The sequence below is a fragment of the Galeopterus variegatus genome, unplaced genomic scaffold (genome assembly GCF_000696425.1).
Source record: "Galeopterus variegatus unplaced genomic scaffold, G_variegatus-3.0.2 Scaffold2145, whole genome shotgun sequence".
In the NCBI taxonomy this organism is placed as follows: domain Eukaryota; kingdom Metazoa; phylum Chordata; class Mammalia; order Dermoptera; family Cynocephalidae; genus Galeopterus; species Galeopterus variegatus.
In genome coordinates, this window is record NW_007728256.1 from 303,027 (window position 1) to 321,527 (window position 18,501).

The 18,501-nt window shown below is 57.5% G+C and overlaps 1 protein-coding gene across 1 annotated transcript; it reads right to left on the reverse strand.

The window, feature by feature from the left end:
* Window positions 1-4,822: 4,822 nt before the first annotated feature.
* SARDH (sarcosine dehydrogenase) lies at window positions 4,823-16,605 on the reverse strand. The gene is made up of 7 exons (XM_008580685.1): window positions 16,464-16,605; window positions 12,716-12,773; window positions 12,484-12,619; window positions 10,581-10,743; window positions 9,757-9,925; window positions 7,645-7,780; window positions 4,823-4,989 (listed from the first exon to the last, which is right to left on the reverse strand). The coding sequence occupies exons 1-7, from the start codon at window positions 16,603-16,605 to the stop codon at window positions 4,864-4,866; spliced, it is 930 nt and encodes a 309-aa protein (XP_008578907.1). The 3' UTR covers window positions 4,823-4,863.
* Window positions 16,606-18,501: the final 1,896 nt, after the last annotated feature.

The window sequence follows — 18,501 nt, forward strand, 5'->3', positions numbered from 1 at the left end:
AGGGGTGGTGCCGGGCACTCTGCCCCGTGGTGAAGCTGCAGCCTACCTCAGTTTCCTCCCTCCCCCCCACCCCCGAGCTGCCTCCCCTTTAAGGATAAGTGCAGCTCTTTGATGACTTCAGGAGGGAGTAACGACTCGGTTTGTTCAGCCAGTTCAGCAAAATGCTGCAATGTCTAGGGAGAGAGTGGGTGATGGATGGGCCTTCGAGTCCCCCTTGCCCACTGGCAGCAGCTGAGTGGCGGCCTCTCCTCCACGGGCTCTTCATCACAGAAGGGAGCTAACAGGCGCAGATGCTCTGCACCGCGACTATAAGTCATGGCTCTCGCAGCCCGTAAGTCACAGGGTGTCATCACTGAAATGCCAGGCCCTGAGAGCCGGCTCCATCCTCTTTACAGCCTTGGTGACAGGTAGAGGCGATGTCCTTCCTTGCGGGGATGGGTCCGGCCTCGGCCCATGGTCTTGTAGCCCAAGAAGACCCCTTCCCTCTGATCGTGCCTGACTGCCAGTCCAGAGAAGGGTCCTGGGCAACCTGGATCTCTGGGAGAGGGTGCAAGGGAGACTCCTGGGTCACCGAGCAAGCCCGACCAGACACCCGAGCGGCACTTGAGGCATGCCGGTCTCACAGGCGAGGGAATCACACCCAGCTCCAGAGCCTCCCGCCATCACAGTGACACGCTCACCCCCGCACTCCACTCCCTCCCGCGCTCCCCCGTGGCCAGCCCCAGCCACACCCGCTCCTGATTACCGTGGTTCAACGTGGGTGTGAGGTGCTGTCCCTGCGCAGCTGGTTCCCTACCAGCTGCGACAAACCTAGGTAGGCACGCTGTTCCTGTCCCCATCTACAGATGAGGAAACCAAGGCTTAGAGCCCTAATGTTAGGTGTCAGGAGCACCCAGAGGGAGCCTTGGATCCCAGAAGTGACCCCAGGTCTGTCTGACGCTGTCTGGGCTCTCAACTCCATTTCCTTATTTATGAAACAGGAAACCCCCTGTGGGCCTCTGTGGGGATCAGACAAGGAGATGTGGGGGACATCCTTGTTACCTGACAGGGTGAGGTGCTGTCTTGGCCAAGTCCCTCCTGCATGCTCCAAGCCACAGGGACGCTCAGGCTCGCCCATCGTCTGAATTATTGGAGTGGCAGGAGGAGCCCAGGGCGTGAGTCCAGCTGCCCAGGTTCCCAGTCCTGCCTGTGCTGTGTGGCCCAGAGTAAGTTGCTCTCCCTCTCTGGGTCTCCCAGCCTCCCAGGGGGTGGGGGCTGCTAGGGTGACACGACCCATCAGCTATGAAGGGCCCAGGGTCCCAGGTGAGGTGTGCTCACACCAGATCAGTGTTGAGAGGGCCTTGGCAGTGAGTGTGGGGGTGTCCCCCAGCCACCAGCTCCAGCCAGGGCAGGTATGTCTGCCCGCGCCGGTCCCAGGATGCTCCAGGACTGCACTGGCTAGTAGCCTCTCCACTAGCCTCATGTGGCTCTTTAAGCTTAATTTTAAATTAATTAAAATGATATAAGATGGAATATTCGGTCTCTTGGTCACACTCGCCACATTTCAGGGCTCAGTAGCTGCATGTGGCCTGTGGCTACGGTAGTGGACGGTGCAGGTGCAGCACATTTCCATTCTCACAGACAGCTCTCCAGGGTGCTGATGCCCGGGGCAGGGTCCCAGACAGCATCAGCTCAGCGAGCTTGGTGGGGGACCAGGTCCCCACATACATGCTCACAGCTCTGAGCCTCCTCCGAGAAGGGCTCAGCAGGCCGACCACGGCCAACTCCGGACAGAAGCTGTCTGGACAGCTGCAGGGGTACTGGGATTATCCACGGGGCATCTTGAGCAGAAACAGTCTTTGTGGCTAAGGATCATCCCTCATGATGCAGAAGGTCCAGCCTCTCTACCCCGGCACTCCCCCCCAGCCATCGTGACCACCAAAAATTCCCCTATGGGCTTCCAAATGCCCGAGTAGAGAATAGGCCTGGGACAGAGATGCACTGGCTTCCTCAAGTGTCAAAAGACCTCGCTCTGTCCCTGGCTCCCACCCCGGGGCTGCTTGGTCCCTCCCACCCTCCTCCTCTCTGCCCCATCGCAGGTGAAAACAAAGCGGGCCCTGAGCCCAGGCGGGGCGAGGTCACGCCCTTTCGAATACACTGAGAATAGCAGCTGAGCCCCCAGGACGCCCATTCTCTCCTGTCTCCCCAGCCCCCGCCTCCCACATTCCCCTGCCTTCCCGGAGGCTTTCCCATGGAGGGGGGCCCTGTGTCCGTGAACCCCAGGCGAGGAACTTCTGCTGTCCCGCAAGATTCCTAATGGGGACCTGGGGCAAGATTCCTAATGGGGACCTGGGGCAAGATTCCTAATGGGGACCTGGGGACTTTCAGTGGAAGATTCTCGACCGGAACCGGAGGCCCTCATTCTGTTTCTGAACTTCAGACGGGCTGCATCTTGGTCCCCCCAGATCCTGACTTCAGTGGGGTCTAGAAGCCACCCCCAAGCACACTGCTCGTTCACAGAAGCCTGTAGGGACCCTGGACCCAGGGCCATCACCATCGCCCCCAGGCAGCCCTCCGCTCCCTCAGCCCCCCTGGTCCTGGTCTCTGTCCCCTCATGTCGCCTCTCCTTCATCTGGCATAAAATAGTAATCAAGTGCCCGTGGGAACCAGGTCCTGCTGCAGGCCCTGGGGTGGGACCGGGAGCCAAACACACGGGTAGGGGTGAAGTGCAGGGAACGCAGATCAGCAGAGATGGGGTGCTGGAGGGGGCTGTTTTAAACAGGACCATCAGGGGTGGCCAGGAGCCTGTGAGCGCAGGGATGCAGACCGCATGCAGGCTGCACTGAGGACACCCAGTCTTCCACCCCCCTCTCCAGCTGAGCTCTGCCCTCCACAAGTCCAGTGCCCTCAAGCAATTTGCCCAGAAGTCCTGAGAGGCAGTACTCAGCCACCGTGAGGGTCATGGTGCTTGTTTTTTCCAGACAAATCTTTAAAAATAGATAGAAATCAGGGTGTCTCTAGACTGGTGATGAGAAGGATCTGGCTCCGGTCCACAAGCTCTGAGGGAAGGGGTAGTGGGTCCTCTGTAGTCGGTCAGGGCAGCAGGCTGGGGGCCACGGCACTGCGGGGACCTCCCTGCGCCACCCCGGATGGGACAGGTGAGCCTGGCAGGCAAATCGCAGCAGCTGCTCTCACGTCAGTGACCCGCGCCCTTCCGGAGGGGCTGAGGACAGAACGCTGCAAACAGAGGAATGTCTGGAGTTCGCCCGCAGCTGCAGCTGTGAGCTGTGCCTGGACTGGAACCTGGGCTCGGACCTCCCTCGTCTTCAAACTTCCCCCAAGGACAGGCCAGGAGATGAATGTGGTCACTGGCTTAATCTAGGGCTCTGTGGCCAAACCTCAGACCCGGGGGAAGCGGGCCAGGCCCACCTGGGGGGCCGCCGCCCTCCTCTCCTCCTCTGTCTCCATGGGGCCCGTCAGCCCCCATGAAGCCCTCTCATCTGGGAGCCAGGCCTGCCTGGGGGCCAGCGGTGGCTGCAGGTGTCCCTTCAGCCCGAACTGTGTGAAAGCCAGAGGTCCCCCACCCCACAGCCTCTCCCTGGACTCAGGGGCCAGATCCACTCTTCAAAGGCCATCCGCAACCAAAACACCTCCTGCGGCTTGGACTTCATTAGCCTGGCCCACTCCATCTCAGTCCACAGCGCTGCGTGGTGTGTGAACATCCAGAGGCAGCCAGAGCCTGCGAAAGGCCACCTGCACCCAAAGTACCTCCCCGCTTCCGTGTGGGTCTGTGGGAACCTGACTCGCCATGTCCCCTGAGCACCTGCCACCTGCTCTCCCCAGACTGCAGGGCCTGCCTGGCAAGACCATGTGGTGCACCTTTGCTGGGGCTGGCCCGGCTCCTCGTCAGCCCAGTGGGCAATGAAGTCCTGCCTTCTGGACCCAGGGCACAGGGTGAAGAGGGAGGGGTCTGGACACACAGGAGGGACAATGATGGACACCCATCCCAGGCAGGAGAGGCAGGGTTACCCTGACACACAGCAGGTGTGCAAGAGTTCTGACGGGCAGGAGACGGGTGCGGGGGAGTCACCCATCCCACGGCCGTGCACAGGACAGAGCCTAAGACAGGGTTCTCCCCAAGGGGCCGGGCGAGGGGAAGACATGGGAGGACTGTGTCCTAATCAACAGCAAGTACAGAGGTCACCCAGAATGGAGGATTCTGTTGGGGTTTTACCCAGTAGCAAGCCCCTATTCCTCGGACCTGGTGAGTGAGGGGCTTGCAGGGAAACTGAGGCAGGAGCTGGTGCCTCTGCACGGGTGAGAGAGGGAAGCTGTTCCGCAGGCTGGTAACTCTCAGAAGGCTTTCCTGCCTAGGAACGGGAGGTCAAGGCAAGAGCTTTCCAGCTCCCCGCCCCGCCCCCTCCCCAAGCTCAGCCTGCAGCACGGCCCTGGTCTCGCACAGCACTGTTCCGCACACGCCCACTGTCCTCCATGCTGCACCCGGGCAGACAGTGCCAGTTGAGTCTAGATGTGGCCACATGGCTCTTCAACTCAAAATAAAGGGTGAAGACTGTTTGCCTTCCTGCTTTTGTGCAGGCTTATCCAGTATTTACTAATGATGAGGCATGATCTCTCAGCCCAAGACATTTACAGGTTTGTTTTGGGGAGGACTGAGGATGGATGAGAGACCACTCTTTTGTCAGTGGCCACAGGACGGGCCATCTTGGCCCTCTTTCCACTCTCTCTGTCCATATCTGGTTTGGGGGCTTTAGCAGGACCAGGCCTAGACTAAGGATGGGGAAGGCCCAAGTGTTGGCCAGGGTCCAGGGTCCAGGGTCCAGGGTCCAGGGTCCAGGGTCCAGGGTCCAGGGTCCACAGGCCCTCTCAGTAGATTCCCTTCACCCTCTTATTGTCCGGGTCGAAGGGTGACCTCAGGTGGGCCTGGGCAGCATAGGTCACCCCCATCCTCTCTAGGGCGTAGTCCCCACTCTTCACAAAGTCCAGCGAGACCTAGGAGCAGAGGAGGGGATGAGGGTCACTCGTCACTGGGTGGGAGCTGCATTGACACCTGCCTGCTTCTCTGGGGTCAGGGGGGTCGTGGCCTTGCTTCCTGCCCTGTGGCCAAACCCATCCCTGTGTCACAGGCTCCTAATCTGAATCAAAGTGTTGCCCCCAGAGCAGGTAGATTTCATGTCCATGTGCCCCTGAGTTGGACTAGAGCATCTGGGGCCCGGTGAAGCCAAGGTCTGGCCGCCATAAGGCCTCTGCACAGGACATCACAGCTCCTGCCCAGGCATCCCAGACCCCTGGGAACAGAGCAGGGAACAGAAACACGGACTGTTTCCCTGGAACCTGGGCAAGTGCGGCAGCTGGAGTAGTGGCGATTAAAGACAGCTTGGCCACCGCACCCTCCCCACCCACACCGTGGCTCGGCCTTCCCCACACGCCCGAGGGAGCCGGTCAGCCCGGGAGCAGCTGCTCCTGAGGCAGGAGGAGGGAGCGTCATGGCCAGCCAGGCAGGGCTGATGTGTCTGGGCACTCTGCTGAGGCTGCAGGGGAGGGCAGCCCAGCACTCGGGACCCTGTTCTCCCCGTGCGGTGCCTAAACCCAGGGCCAGGCCCACGGGGAGGGTGTCCTGGGCTCTGCTCTGGGAGTTAGAGGGCCTCCTCCCACTCCTGGCAGCTCAGGACTGGATGAAAAAAAGGAAAACAAACAAGGCTTTTTATGTGACTGCAGCTTTAGGAGTGACAGGCCTCTAGGCCACGCTTCCGAGCTGTGTGCGTGCCCCTGCGGGCCTGCAGGCAGGTAGCACAGGTAACTGGTGGTCTTCAGCTGTCTAAAGGCAGGCACCTCCTAGAGGGGGTCGCTTCGAGTGGGGACACGGTCCTTGCTTATAAATAAATACCTGTGAGGCCCGACATCCTGCCTCCACCTCCAGAGCCTTCCTTTTCAAGGGGCACGTTCTCAGTCTCATGAAGAGACCTGTTTTCCATCCCCCGGTGTGCTGGAAAATGTTCAACGCTCAGCTCTGGGGGCGGTGGGGAATCCATCTGTAGCTTTGCCCATTGCCATGGTGTAACTGCACCGGGTGGCCCTGACCGAGGCGGTGGGAAGGGATGGCACTGACACCCTCACGAGCCGGCCTTGGTGGCCTGGCCCTCCTTTGGCAGTGCCTGAGTGCCTTGCACTGCCAATCTGGGTAACACGGAAGCTCTGCTTCCTTGGTCACGTCGGTGACAACCCATCCCTGACTCAGCAGGAAAGGCAAGTGTCCTCGTTCTCTGAAAGAGGTGGCCGCCGAGCCTCCACTCCCCTCTACCGCACCCCAGTCCAGAGCAGACCGGCCCCGCTATGGCTGGGACGCAGGGCTCCATTGTCCCCAGTGTCAGGGAAGGCCCAGCTGGCCATGCCTTCTGCGGCTTATTAAGTCCCCACTCTGAGCGGTGACCTGTACACAGTCTCGTGACGTAGGTGGGAGTCTGTCCCCATCTCATAGAGGAGGAAACCAAGGTTCATAGGGAAGCCCCTTGTCCAAAGTCACAGAGCGAGTAAAGGCAGAGCCCCAAACGCTGGTGATGTCAAGCCTGTGCCTGAGTCTCCTAGCTCCATGGCAGGGCTCCGCCTCACCAGCTGCCACCCCTCCTCATGGCCTGCAGGACAGCAGCCTTGCCCAGCACTTCCCTTGGCAGCTCCTGCTGGGCTGGGCTGACTCATTCCAACCTTCTTCTCCAAGGCCTCCCTCCCTCCCTCCCTCTGGAGTCTGGGGTATGAATGTTGACTCTGGGGCATGAACTGTGGAGTCTGGGGCATGAACTGTGGAGTCTGGGGCATGAACTGTGGAGTCTGGGGCATGAACCGTGGAGTCTGGGGCATGAACTACAGAGTCTGGGGTGTGAACTGCAGAGTCTGGGGTGTGAACTGCAGAGTCTAGGGTATGAACTATCGGGAGCTCAGGCTGGAAGGTGATGTGGCCAGGCCAGCATTTCTGGGCCTGGAGCTGGGGCAGGGGGACAGGTGGCCTCACTCAAGCTTGGAGCAAATGGCAGATCTGCCTCCGTAGCTGCCTCTGGTGGAAAGACATAACCCTGCTCACCCCTCCCCCAGCGGCTGCCCCTTCCCCTTGTGGGGAGGCTGCCAGTCATGTCCAGGGCTGTCCTGGGATTTGACCCAACCACAAGCTCCTGGGTTGCACCTAGGCCTTGCCAGCTCTGTCTGGGGCAGCCTGGGGCCTGGGTCACTTGGTGAGTGTAGAGTTGACTGGGGTCAAGGAATGTCTGGGGTGCAGAAGGAGAGGAAGGAGGGGGAGGAGGGGGTGAAAGAAGGGGTCTTGGGCAGAGTCCAGGTCTCTGGTCACCCTGGGGCCCACCCTTGGCGAAGGGTGGTCAGTGGATCATGGTTTGGGTGTCTGGCTTCAGGAGCCAGGGGGTTTCAGCCTCGGCCCTGTGCCTCATTCTGAGAAGAAACCTGGAGCTGTCAAAGTCAGAATCTTTCCGAAAGAGAACAGAGAAACAGCTGCGACTCTGCCGGGAGCCATGGCCAGGCTCCCTCCTGTCTCCCTCTCCCCCCTCCCTGCGGCCCAGCATGCTCGGGGTGTGGTGCAGGGTGCTGTGTGGACCTGGGGAGGGACTGGGGCTGCCCGTAGCAGGGTCAGGGAAGGGGACTCACCGGCTCTCCGCTGGGGTCACGGATATAGCCATAGGCGATGGTCTTGTCGATGGTGAACCCGAAGTCAGCCCTCCGGACGTGGCCCACCACCTGGCCGTCCCTCCAGATGGCCTCCAGGCCAAACATGGGCACTTTCCTGGAAGAAGCCATAGAGACAGCTGCCCTCGGAGCCGCGCTGGTGGGCACCGAGATAGCAGCACCAAGAGTGAGGCCACCCCGGCTGCCGGCAGCAGGGCTGGGCTGGGCTGGGCTCCGCTGAGCCCCTGGCCCGGGACACCAGGCACAAGCTGTGAGTGAATCAATCAATGAACAGAAAACACCCAAACTGGGGTCTGCCCTTGGCGTTTCTAGAAGCAAGCGCCCTATATTCGGAAGAGGCGCAGCTGCGGCTGTGGCTTTCGGCTTCCCTGCTGGGCGGGGCAGATGCGACACCGCCGCAGCCCGCCTTGCTCCGCTGGGCAGCTCTGCGTGCGGTGGGATGCGCGCTTCATGAAGCGGCCGTTTCTTCATGACACACAACATATGTAAAACTTTTGAACATTCAAAATAGGAATACAAAGAAAAATGTAGACTGAAATCCCAGGAATGTCAGCACCCGGGGACAACATTCCGGTGCCATCTGTAGACGTTCCCCCCATGACTGGCTCTCGTGGCGAGAGCTGTGTGAAGCCTGCACTACATGGAAAGAGCCCGGGCAGGGCTCGGCCACCTCCCTGGCCTGCACCATCAGATGGACCAGCACCTCCTTGTCCCCTTTGTTCTCACCGCAGTCCCACAGGGGAGGCGCTACCCTCATTCTCCACGTGAGGAAACTGAGTCTCAGAGGGGCTCCCCAACTCGCCCAGCATCCCAGAGCCGAGCATGGGGCCGTCCTCTGCGACCTCACACCAGCACTCGTCTGAGTCGCCCTTTGGGGGTAGGATGGCCAAGAGCCACAGTGTTGACAATTATCCCACAGCCTGGCAGAGCCCCCTGCACAGAGCAGGCAGTGACAGGGGTCGTCCAAGGCCATTCCCTGAGCCAGACATCAGGTCACGGGTGCTTTGCGAGGGGTCAGAATGGCAGGGCCAGGTGGGCAGAGGGGCTCCGTAGACCCCTGCTCTGCCTGCAGGGGCCCCCTCAGCAGAGCTGAGCTGCTCCCAGGGATGTGGACGAGCCCCCAAGAGAAGCCTCAGGACGAGGGCAACCGCAGCTCTGCTCCCGTCCCCTGCCGTCCCCTCGTCATGCTTGCCACTCGCTTTGAAGGCTCTAGAGTTCTGGGGAAGAGGTCCCGGTGGGGCTGGCTGTCAGCTGCACGTCCACACAGCCCCAAGACATCTCGCTCCTGTACCATTGGCAGTCCTTTGACGCCAGCACGGAATTAGCGTCTCATAGCAACTCTGACAGCCACGTGGAACCCAAGCTCCGCATCCAAACTTGCCCGGGGGTTCAGGGAGCGCTTGCATCTGACGCCAGCCACCCGCTCAGAGCCACCCCTTGGAGGGAGATCGCAGGGATGGGGTCCCCAGGAGGGGTCTCTCCTTCCACCTCTGCCTGTGAGGGGCGTGAGTCCCCAGCACCCTGTGTCTCCATTTGTAAGTGGGGAGGGCAGCCCGAGCCAGGCTTCCCACCCCCATCCCAGGGCTATGGGAGTATTGAACAGGAGCAGGATAGGAGGCTGCGGTGCAGTGACCGGGGGGCTGTGTCCAAGGCAGGGCTCACCTCCCAACATGCTCGCCCGGACCACCCTCAGAGGGGCTGTCGTGGCTCGGCAGCACCTTCCCCTTCTACATCTCTGCTTGAGCGGGGTGTGCCTTCTCTACAGTGACCCATACCCGGCCCCTGACTCAGTTTTGGCCCTGGAGGGGTCTGAGTTGCAACCTCAGCTCTGGAGCCAGACTGGCCTGGTTGAATCCCAGCTCCGCCTTTAACAGTGTGGGACTTGGCCAGATGGCGTGTCTCTCAGGCCTCGGTTTCCTCATCTGTAGCAGGCTGCTGTGGGCATTCTGGAGAGGGGGGCTGGCACGTGGGAAGTGTTGGTACCGGGGAGCTTTGTTGGGGGTGCAGGAAGCACCTGCCGACTGTGGCTGGGGCAGCGGCTTCTGGGCGGGCCTGGGACGGCAGGATACTCACTCCCCCACGGTGAAGCACACGAGGCGGCGGCGGAGGCCTGTGGCCCGCTGCTTCTCCAGGGCCTCACGCCCCAGGAAGGGCACAGCGGACCTGAGCTTGCAGGTGAAAGCCAAGCCCGCCTCCAGGGGGCTGTCATCCGACCGCAGGTCAGCATGCCAGTGCCGATAGCCTGGGGGAGGGACAGACTACGGGGTCAGTGCCCAGCTAAGGGTGGGCAGCAAGCCCTTTAGAAGACACACGTGGATGCCACCCAGACCACTCAGCTCCAGTCCCAAGTCCCCACCCACAGAACTGCTTAGTGACCTGAGCAACCCAAGGAGGAAGGGGCATCCTGGACTCCAAAGGTTTCCTGGGGAAACTTCCCAGCCCTCTGCATGTCAGGCTGGGGTGTTGGGGAGGAGCTGGTAAGGGGGCCTGGGCCGCATTCCTGGAGCTGCCCGACACCACTCCAAGGCTCTGTCCTTCTGCAGGATAAGAAGGCCTCACCGGAACCTCCGGCACCCCTCTCTGCTCTGACATCCTTCAGAGCTCTCAGGGAAACCAAGGTTCTGAATTCAAATCCAGCTGTGGCCCTGACCCCCCATGCTGGCAGGGGCGCCTCACCTCTGAGTTCAGCTCTGTGTAGCTGTGGGTGACCCCAACACCATCTCTGGGGCCCTGCGGAAGACCTGGTTTGTGGGCCACGAGGAGGTTTGGGGAAATGGGCAGCATCAGGGAAAGAGGGAATCTTAGCGGGAAGAGAAGGAGGCGGTGATGGGAGGGTCACAGCTTCTCTGCCTCAGGTGGCTCAGGTGGCCCCCAGTGCCGTCCACACCTGCACTCACCTTTCTCAATGCTCAGGGAGTCGATGGCACGGTAGCCCGCGTTGATGAGACCGTGCTTGGCACCCGCTGCCATCACAGCCCGGTACACAGGCACGCAGGAAGTCCTGGGGATGTGCAGCTCCCAGCCCATCTCCCCCACAAAGGACAGCCTTATGGCCCGGACCTGGAGGACGAGGTCACAGCTCAGACATGGCCGGCTCAGACAACCCAGGTCCAGCCTGGGCACCACTCACCAGACCTAATGGTGCCCCCCAAAAGGTATGTCCATGTCCTAATCCCTAGAACCTGTGAATGTGGCTTTATTTGGAAATAGGATCTCTGCAGATGTAACCAAGGTAAGGATCTCAAGATGAGATTGCTCAGGGAGAGGGAGGGTCCACCATGGTGACCTCTTAGCCTCCTTTTGGCCTCAAGTTCTTGTCTGTGGGGTCAGGAGCCCTGGCTTTATCTGCTGCGACTCCTCCATGGGGAGTTGGTGGGAAGTCAGCGTCACAGCCCTGAGCCACCCCAGCTGCACTCAGTGGGGACAGAGGCACTGAGAGGGAAACAGCTGAGCACTGAGTCTGTCATTCTGGAAGCCAGTCCCCTGCCTGTCCGGTCAGCCTTGGTCAGGCACTGGCATCTGAAGACAGACACAGCCTCTATCCCCAGGCTGCGAGGCTCAGAAGGACTCGGCCAGAAGCACAGCCAGGCTCTGGGCGGGCAAAGTGCTGGGAAGCCAGGACCCCACCCGGGAGGGCTGGAGCTGGGCTGCGAGCTGGCGTGGTGTTCGCCGTGGCCCAGGGCTGCGGTCTCAGACTCAGCAGGTGGCCAGAGAGAAAGGCCTGCATGGGGGCCGGAAGGGTCTTGACATCGGACATTTGGCCACGAAAGCCACTTGCATGAGAGCTGGGTGGCAGGGACAAGGGACCACAACACCCACAGAAATGACAGCACCATTTACCACGTGTCCGTAACTAAGCTCTTTACACACTCTGCTTCCCTTCACAGCCCCTGGGGGCTGGGGACACCTCTAAACAGTGCCTACGGTGGCTGCAGAAACTGAGGCTCCGAGAGGCACCGTGTGGAGGCCACAGCAGGGTGTGACTTTCCCCACACATTTGGTTCGGGGGCACGCCATGTAAACGCCCAGAAGCTGGCACCCACTTCCCGTCTTCAGGCAGATCCTCGAGCCTACAGTATGCCCACGGTAAGGCCTGAGAGCCTGGCCCCCGGACCACCGGCCACCGAGCTCACGGAAGGGACGTGCAGCTCAGTGAATCCAGAGCTCCCAGAGTGCCATGGGCTGGTCCCATCGCTGCTTGGAGCAGGGGGCTGCCCTGCACAGCTCTCGCAGAGGGGATGTCTGCACGGGGGGCAGAAGCCGCTCCCCTCCCGGAACCGGCTCCTTGTAAACCTGACACTTAGTCACATTGTCACCGAGGGGCTGGATTCCAAAAGCTTGAAGCAGCTCAAATGCACTCGGAGTTGCCATTTGCCCAGGCCTCTCGAAAAACTCAAAATTGACACAGAAAATGTACTGTTGACATTTCCCTGCTTCCCTGGTGCAAGCCGTAGGCCCTGACAAAGGCTGCCTTGTCAACGGGGCTCTAATTTTAGCGCCTACGGAGGAGCTTGGGACTAAAAGCCAATCTCATTTCGAATCGGGAAAAATAATTTTTAAGAAGCACCCATTAACAGCCCCATGACTGCAGGTTACTGTTCAGACACACACTCTTCACCCAGCTAAGTGAGAGGGTGGGAGCTAATGGGTGGGATGGGGCTACCCCATCTTCGCTCCCAGCAGCTCAGTGAGGCCAAGGCAACTGCATCCAGGACCCCACTGTGCATAGCCCAGCCCACAGCAGGTGCTGAAGAAACAATCCCTGAACGAAGGGGCAGGCAGCTGCAGATAGTCCTCCACCTCCCGGCAAAGTGGGGGAGTTCGGGGGTCCCGGGCCTGTGCACGCTCACAGAGCCACTGGTTCTCCAGACGTCTTGCATGTTTCTCCACTGAAGCAGCGGAGTTGGGGGAGGTCCTCATTTCTTCCAAGCAGGGACTGGTAAGGAGAGGAGAGGCCGAGACTGAGGATGTCAGGAACATGGGCTCCAGGCGGGAACGGCACCTCCCAGCTGCCCACAGGGCTCGGCCTCACTCGGCCTCGACGCCCTCATCTAAGTAGTGGGCTGAGGACAGGGCCTGAGAGTGGCTAGCTTAAGGAAAGCACAGAACCCAGCACACAGTCGCCAGAACCCAGCACACAAGGTCACGGGAGGGCCTTAAACCGGGTTTTGTTTAAACCCTTCCTCACCATAAGGATTACACAAAAACCTGTTAGAACTAATCCACGAATTCAGTAAAGTTGCAGAATATAAAGTCAACACGCAAAAATCAGTTGCATTTCTACACATTAGCAGTGAACTATCCAAAAAGGAAATTGAGAAAACGATCCTATTTACAGAAGCAAAGAATAAAATACTCAGGAATAAGCCTAACCAAGGAGGTGAAAGCCATGTGTGCTGAAAACTACGAAACACTGCTGAGAGGATTACAGAAGACACAAATAAATGGAGAGATGTCCCACATTCACGGTTTGGAAAAAACGGTGTTAAGACGTTCATACCACCCAAAGCCATCCACAGAGTCAATGCAATCCCTGTCAAAATCCCAACGGCATGGTTTTTGCAGAAATAGAATTAATTCATCCTAAAATTTATATGGAATATCAAGGAACCCCAAATAGCAGGACAGTTCTGAAAAAGAACAAAGTTGGAGGACTCACACTTCCTGACTTTAAGACATATTATAAAACAACAGTAGTTAAATCAGTGTGGACATGGCGTAAAGACAGAGAACCAGAACAATGGAAGAGAACAGAGAGCCCAGAAATACACCCCGGTTTTTACGTTTAAGTCATCTTCAGTTTGGGTGCCACGATCACTCTGTGAGGAAAGGACACTCTCCAACATGTGACGCTGGAAACTGGACATCCACGTTCAAAAGAATGAAGCTGGACCCTTACCTCACACCACATCCAGAAATTAAGGAGAGATGGAATAAAGACCTAATTTTAAGATCCATCCCTGTAAAACCTCTAGAAGAAAATACAGTGGAATTAGAAATGGCAACCATTTTTCTTGGTGATGACACCAAAAGCACAGAAAACAAAAGCAAAAATACACAGATGGATGGATGTATATCAAACACAACGCGTCAACCGTGGACGCTTTCATGAACAAGGGACACAACGGAGTGAAAAGGCAGCCGACAGAATGGGAGAAAATATTGACAAATCACGTATCCGATCAGGGGTTTACATTCAGAACGTACAAAGAACTCCTACAGCTTGACGACAACAACAACACAAATAACTTGATTAAAAGATGGGCAAAGAGCTCGAGTAGACATTTCCTCAGAGATAGTATCGAATGGACAGCAAACACATGAAAAGATGCTCACCGTCACTTGTCACTTTCAAAACAATATCGCCTCACACCCATTATGATGGTTAGTACTTCCACAACGAAAGCAAAGCAAAACAGAAAATAACAAATGTTGGCAAGGACACGGAGAAACGGGAACACTTGCGCACAGTAGGTGGGGTGTGAGATGGAGCAGCCGCGGTGCTAACAGGCTGGTGGCTCCTCAAACATGAAGCACAGAGCTGCCATACGATCCAGCAATCCCACTTCTAGGTAAATATCCACCAGCATTGAAAGCAGGTCCTGAAGAGGTGTCTGAACCCCACGTTCCTAGCAGCACCACCCACACTAGCCTAGAAGTGGAAGCACCGAGTGTCCATCGACCAACGATGGGTAAACGAACGTGGTCCATGCATTTAACAGAGTATTACTCAGCCTTAAAAAGGAAGGAAATTCTGACATGTGCTGCAGCATGGATGGACCTGGAGGACATTATGCTCAGTGGAATGAGCCAGACACAAAAGGACAAATGCGTTATGATTCCAATTATCTGAGGTCAAGTTCACAGGAACAGGAAGCAGGATGGCACTGCCAGGGGCTGGGGGAGGGGGAACGGTGACTTGTCTGTTGGGTACTGAGTTTCAGTTTTGCAAAAAGAAAAAGTTCTGGAGATCTGATGTACAATGCAAAAGTACTAAACTCCACCGAACCGTGCACTGAAAAACAGTGAAGACAGTAAAACTCACAAACAAATCTCTTTTCTCCACGGATGGGAAACTTAAGCCAGAGGGACTAAGTAATCTGCACTCTTTCAATGTCCCACGTGCCAGGGACAGAGGAGCCAGGAGGGAGGCAGGGGACACAAACACAGAGATGGCTGGATGGGAACCCCCACCCTGTGTCCAACAGAAGGCTGAGGAGATACTAAGCAGAATGAGGGAGAAGCAATATTTAAAAAGATAACAGCAGAGAATTTTCCAGAATTAAAGATGGTCAGTTATGATCTCTCAGAGTGTGCAGATGCACAATGAACAGCAAGCAGGATAAATAAATACAATCCCTTCCTAGAAAACACTGGGGTCAGTGCAGACGCTGGGGGCTGGGCACAGAGAGGGGGAGACTACTTGAAGTCAAGCTTGGACTGACGGCAGGTGTCTTTTCGGCAACTGTAGATGCTACTCAACAGTGGAAGGCTATCTCTGAAGCACAGAGCTTCGAACATAATAGTCAGCCTTGAAACCCACACCCTTAACAGTGGGAAGCGTGAGAGTGGAATGAAGATTGTTTTAGATACAGACAGAGCTTATTACTCATGACTCTTGTTGAAAGAACCTGTCAAGTTGCACATCAACATCCAGAACCTGAGTCAGACCCCTGACTCCAACCCAAGGCGCAGCGTGACGGACAAATCAGAGCAGACCCTCGGCCAGCTGGGGTCGCCCTGGGAACAAGACCAAGCCAGGACGGGCAGTGGCAGAGGAGGGCATGGGCCAAGCAGGTGCATCCCGCGGCGCTGGCTCTGCCTCCTGGAGATGGGCGCTTCAGAACCAAACCCAGGAAGGGTGGAGCTGAAGAGGACTCCCCGTTCCCGCCGGCACCCAGATGGAGCCAGGTCTGGTCCCCTGGGGTTACGTGTTCTGTTATCAGCAGGATTATCACAAACTTAACTCTGCAAATACAGGGTTGGAGTGGGGCCCTTAGTGTGCGGGCTGCTTGGTGTGGACGCTGAGGGGAGCTGACGTCCTCTTCCTGCCCAGCCCCAGCTGGGAGGGAGGACTCAGGACTCCACAGGCTTGCCCAGCGCCCATCTTCCCCGGGGCCGGGTATTATTCCCAGCCATTCAGCCTGGCGAGGAGCAGAATTACTCTGAAAGCCAGCAGAGCCACTGCCAGCTGTGGCCTTCTCTGGGCTCAGAGTCCTGGACCGCAGATGCGGATGACAGAGGACCCCTCTGTGAAAAGAGATCATCACACAGGGCGGGACTGAGACCTGCCAAGTGAGACCAACCTGTCCCTCACACTTACGTGGACATCATTACTGTCATCATGGTTCTTGTCCCATTCCAAATCAGCTAAGGACCCTCTCTCCTTTTGGAAGGTTCTGGATGTCAGATCCCTCCTGGCCTTGGAGGGAGTTCTGTGGGCTGTAACTGGTCCCCCTGCCATTTGTCACCTGTTTCACTCAGGCCACTAGGGTAGCAACAGAGTTGGTCAGTGTGGCAGGTGCAAGAGGCCTCTCCCTGCCCTGACCACTCAGCACCTCATCCCCCCTCCCACCAGCCTCCTCTATAGCAGTCAAGGCTTATCTGCTGCGAGGGCAAGATCAGGACACAGAGCAGCGTCATCACTGAAGCCTCCCAGGCTGCAGCCCAGGGCTTCGCACACAGTCGGTGGACAGGAGTGTCTGCTTGTGTGCATGAGGAAGTGGCAGACAAACCCACAGCAGGTGACGCTTCCAGCCGCCCGCTCCATGAACACCCACGCCAAACATCCCACTGGGTCCCGGGCACTGTCCCAGGCTCCAGGCCCTCCACAGTATGGAGGATGCTGCCAGCCCTCCTGGCACTCACGGCTGCTAGGGGACGGATGAGGCATCTGGTCGCCCCGCCAGAGCAGGTGCCCATGGTTGAGAGCATGGGCTTTGGGGCGATGCAGATTTAAACTGGGTGCAAATCCGAGTCCCCAAAGTTTCACTCTGGCAGCCAAGCTCCCCTTTGAGTGCCGGCTTCCACTTGTGTAAAACCTGGATGATAATAGTGTTGCCCTCACAGGCACAGGAACACTCAACAAAACAGCCCCTGGGAAGATGGAGATGAGGTGCTTGCTGCTTGGCAGCTGCTGTGCCCCATTCACAGATGAGGAAGCTGGGGCTCAGGGAGGTTAAGTCCAGGACCCAGTGATATCCTGAAAAATGTTTACCAATCAGCTCTTGCGGGGAAGGGGAGTTTTTCTGTAGCATTTGCCAATTCCCATGTTGTCAGTACTCCACCACGGCCAAGTTCAAGCTGCCAATGACTTAACAAGAAGCTCATTCATTTCTCTACACATTTAACTATCAGCTTTTGGGAGTTGCAGTGAGACAGTTCCAGCACTCGCTGAGGGGATCTCATGCTGTCAGTGAGAGCCAGGTTCAGTCAGGTGTGTCCAGCTCCAGAGTTTGAGCCAACTCTGTAAGATACACTTCCTGCCCTTGACTTCTGGGAGGGAGAGGACACAGTGAGACAGTTCCAGCACTCGCTGAGGGGATCTCATGCTGTCAGTGAGAGCCAGGTTCAGCCAGGTGTGTCCAGCTCCAGAGCTTGAGCCAACTCTGTAAGATACACTTCCTGCCCTTGACTTCTGGGAGGGAGAGGACATGCTCAGATTTCAGTAAGTGTGGCTTTGGGGTTGGATTCCACACTTAGCATGTCACCATGCTGCATGCCAGCTTTCCCATGTAAAGGATTCAGAATCCAGGCAGGGACTGATCCCAGCCTGGGCTCCGGCACAAAGGCCATACTGGTGCCCAGGGCAGGGGCTAGGCTGTTCCTGGGGGTGCTCTTGGCATGTACCCTCTCAGAACCAGCCTAGAGTGAGCCTTTCTGGGTAGATATCATAGAAGGGCTCCAGCAGATGTGCCCACAGACACATTGGCTTGTGGCAGTTTTACAAGTCGCCAAGGCATTCGGTTGTGTAACAACACCCCACACACACCAGGCACATCCTGCAAACTCAGTCACCCCTCAAACAAGAAAGAACAACAGAGGCCCCAGAAACAAAGCATGAGCAGAGACCAGAGCGCAGGCAGCCTTCTGCAGGGGCTGGGCCAGAACCCGCAGGAACAGGGAGAAGCACGTGGGCCATAAGACCGGAGGAGCTTTGTTTTTCAAACCCTCCAGAGACTCCCAAGATGTCCTTGGTTCTAAAAACACCCCACTAAGGGGAGTGCTCCATCTCTCCCACTTGTCTAGTTTGGAGGTTGGGGGGCAGTGATGGTGATGGAGGTGACAGTAGTGGTGGGGGTGATGGAGATGATGACGATGACCATAGGGGTGGTGGTGATGAGGATGACAGTAGTGGTGATGGTGATGATGATGATGTTAGTGGTGGTGGCGATGGTGATGATGGTGGTGATGATGGAGATGATGATGGTGTGGATGATGGTGATGGAGATGATGATGGTGATGATGATGATGTTAGTGGTGGTGGTGATGGTGATAGAGGTGATAGTAGTGGTGGTGGTGATGGAGATGATGATGGTGGTGATGGTGGTGATGGTGGTGATGGTGGTGGTGATGGTGGTGATGGTGGTGATGATGATGGTGGTGATGGTGGTGATGATGATGGTGGTGATGGTGGTGATGGTGATGTTGGTGGTGATGGTGGTGATGGTGGTGATGATGATGATGGTGGTGGTGATGATGGTGATGGTGGTGGTGATGGTGGTGATAGTGGTGATGATGATGATGATGGTGATGGTGATGGTGGTGGTGATGGTGGTGATGGAGATGATGATGGTGATGGTGGTGATGATGATGGTG

What these genes read in the sequence shown, in the direction of transcription:
- SARDH (XM_008580685.1), bottom strand. Translation starts at nt 16,605, where the DNA reads ATGGGCACCTGCTCTGGCGGGGCGACCAGATGCCTCATCCGTCCCCTA. An exon ending in CTCCCCCACTTTGCCGGGAG is followed by an intron (nt 10,744 to 12,483) that starts GTGGAGGACTAT and finishes CTCGTCCTCCAG; the next exon opens with GTCCGGGCCATAAGGCTGTC. An exon ending in CTCCCTGAGCATTGAGAAAG is followed by an intron (nt 9,926 to 10,580) that starts GTGAGTGCAGGT and finishes TCCCTCCCCCAG; the next exon opens with GCTATCGGCACTGGCATGCT.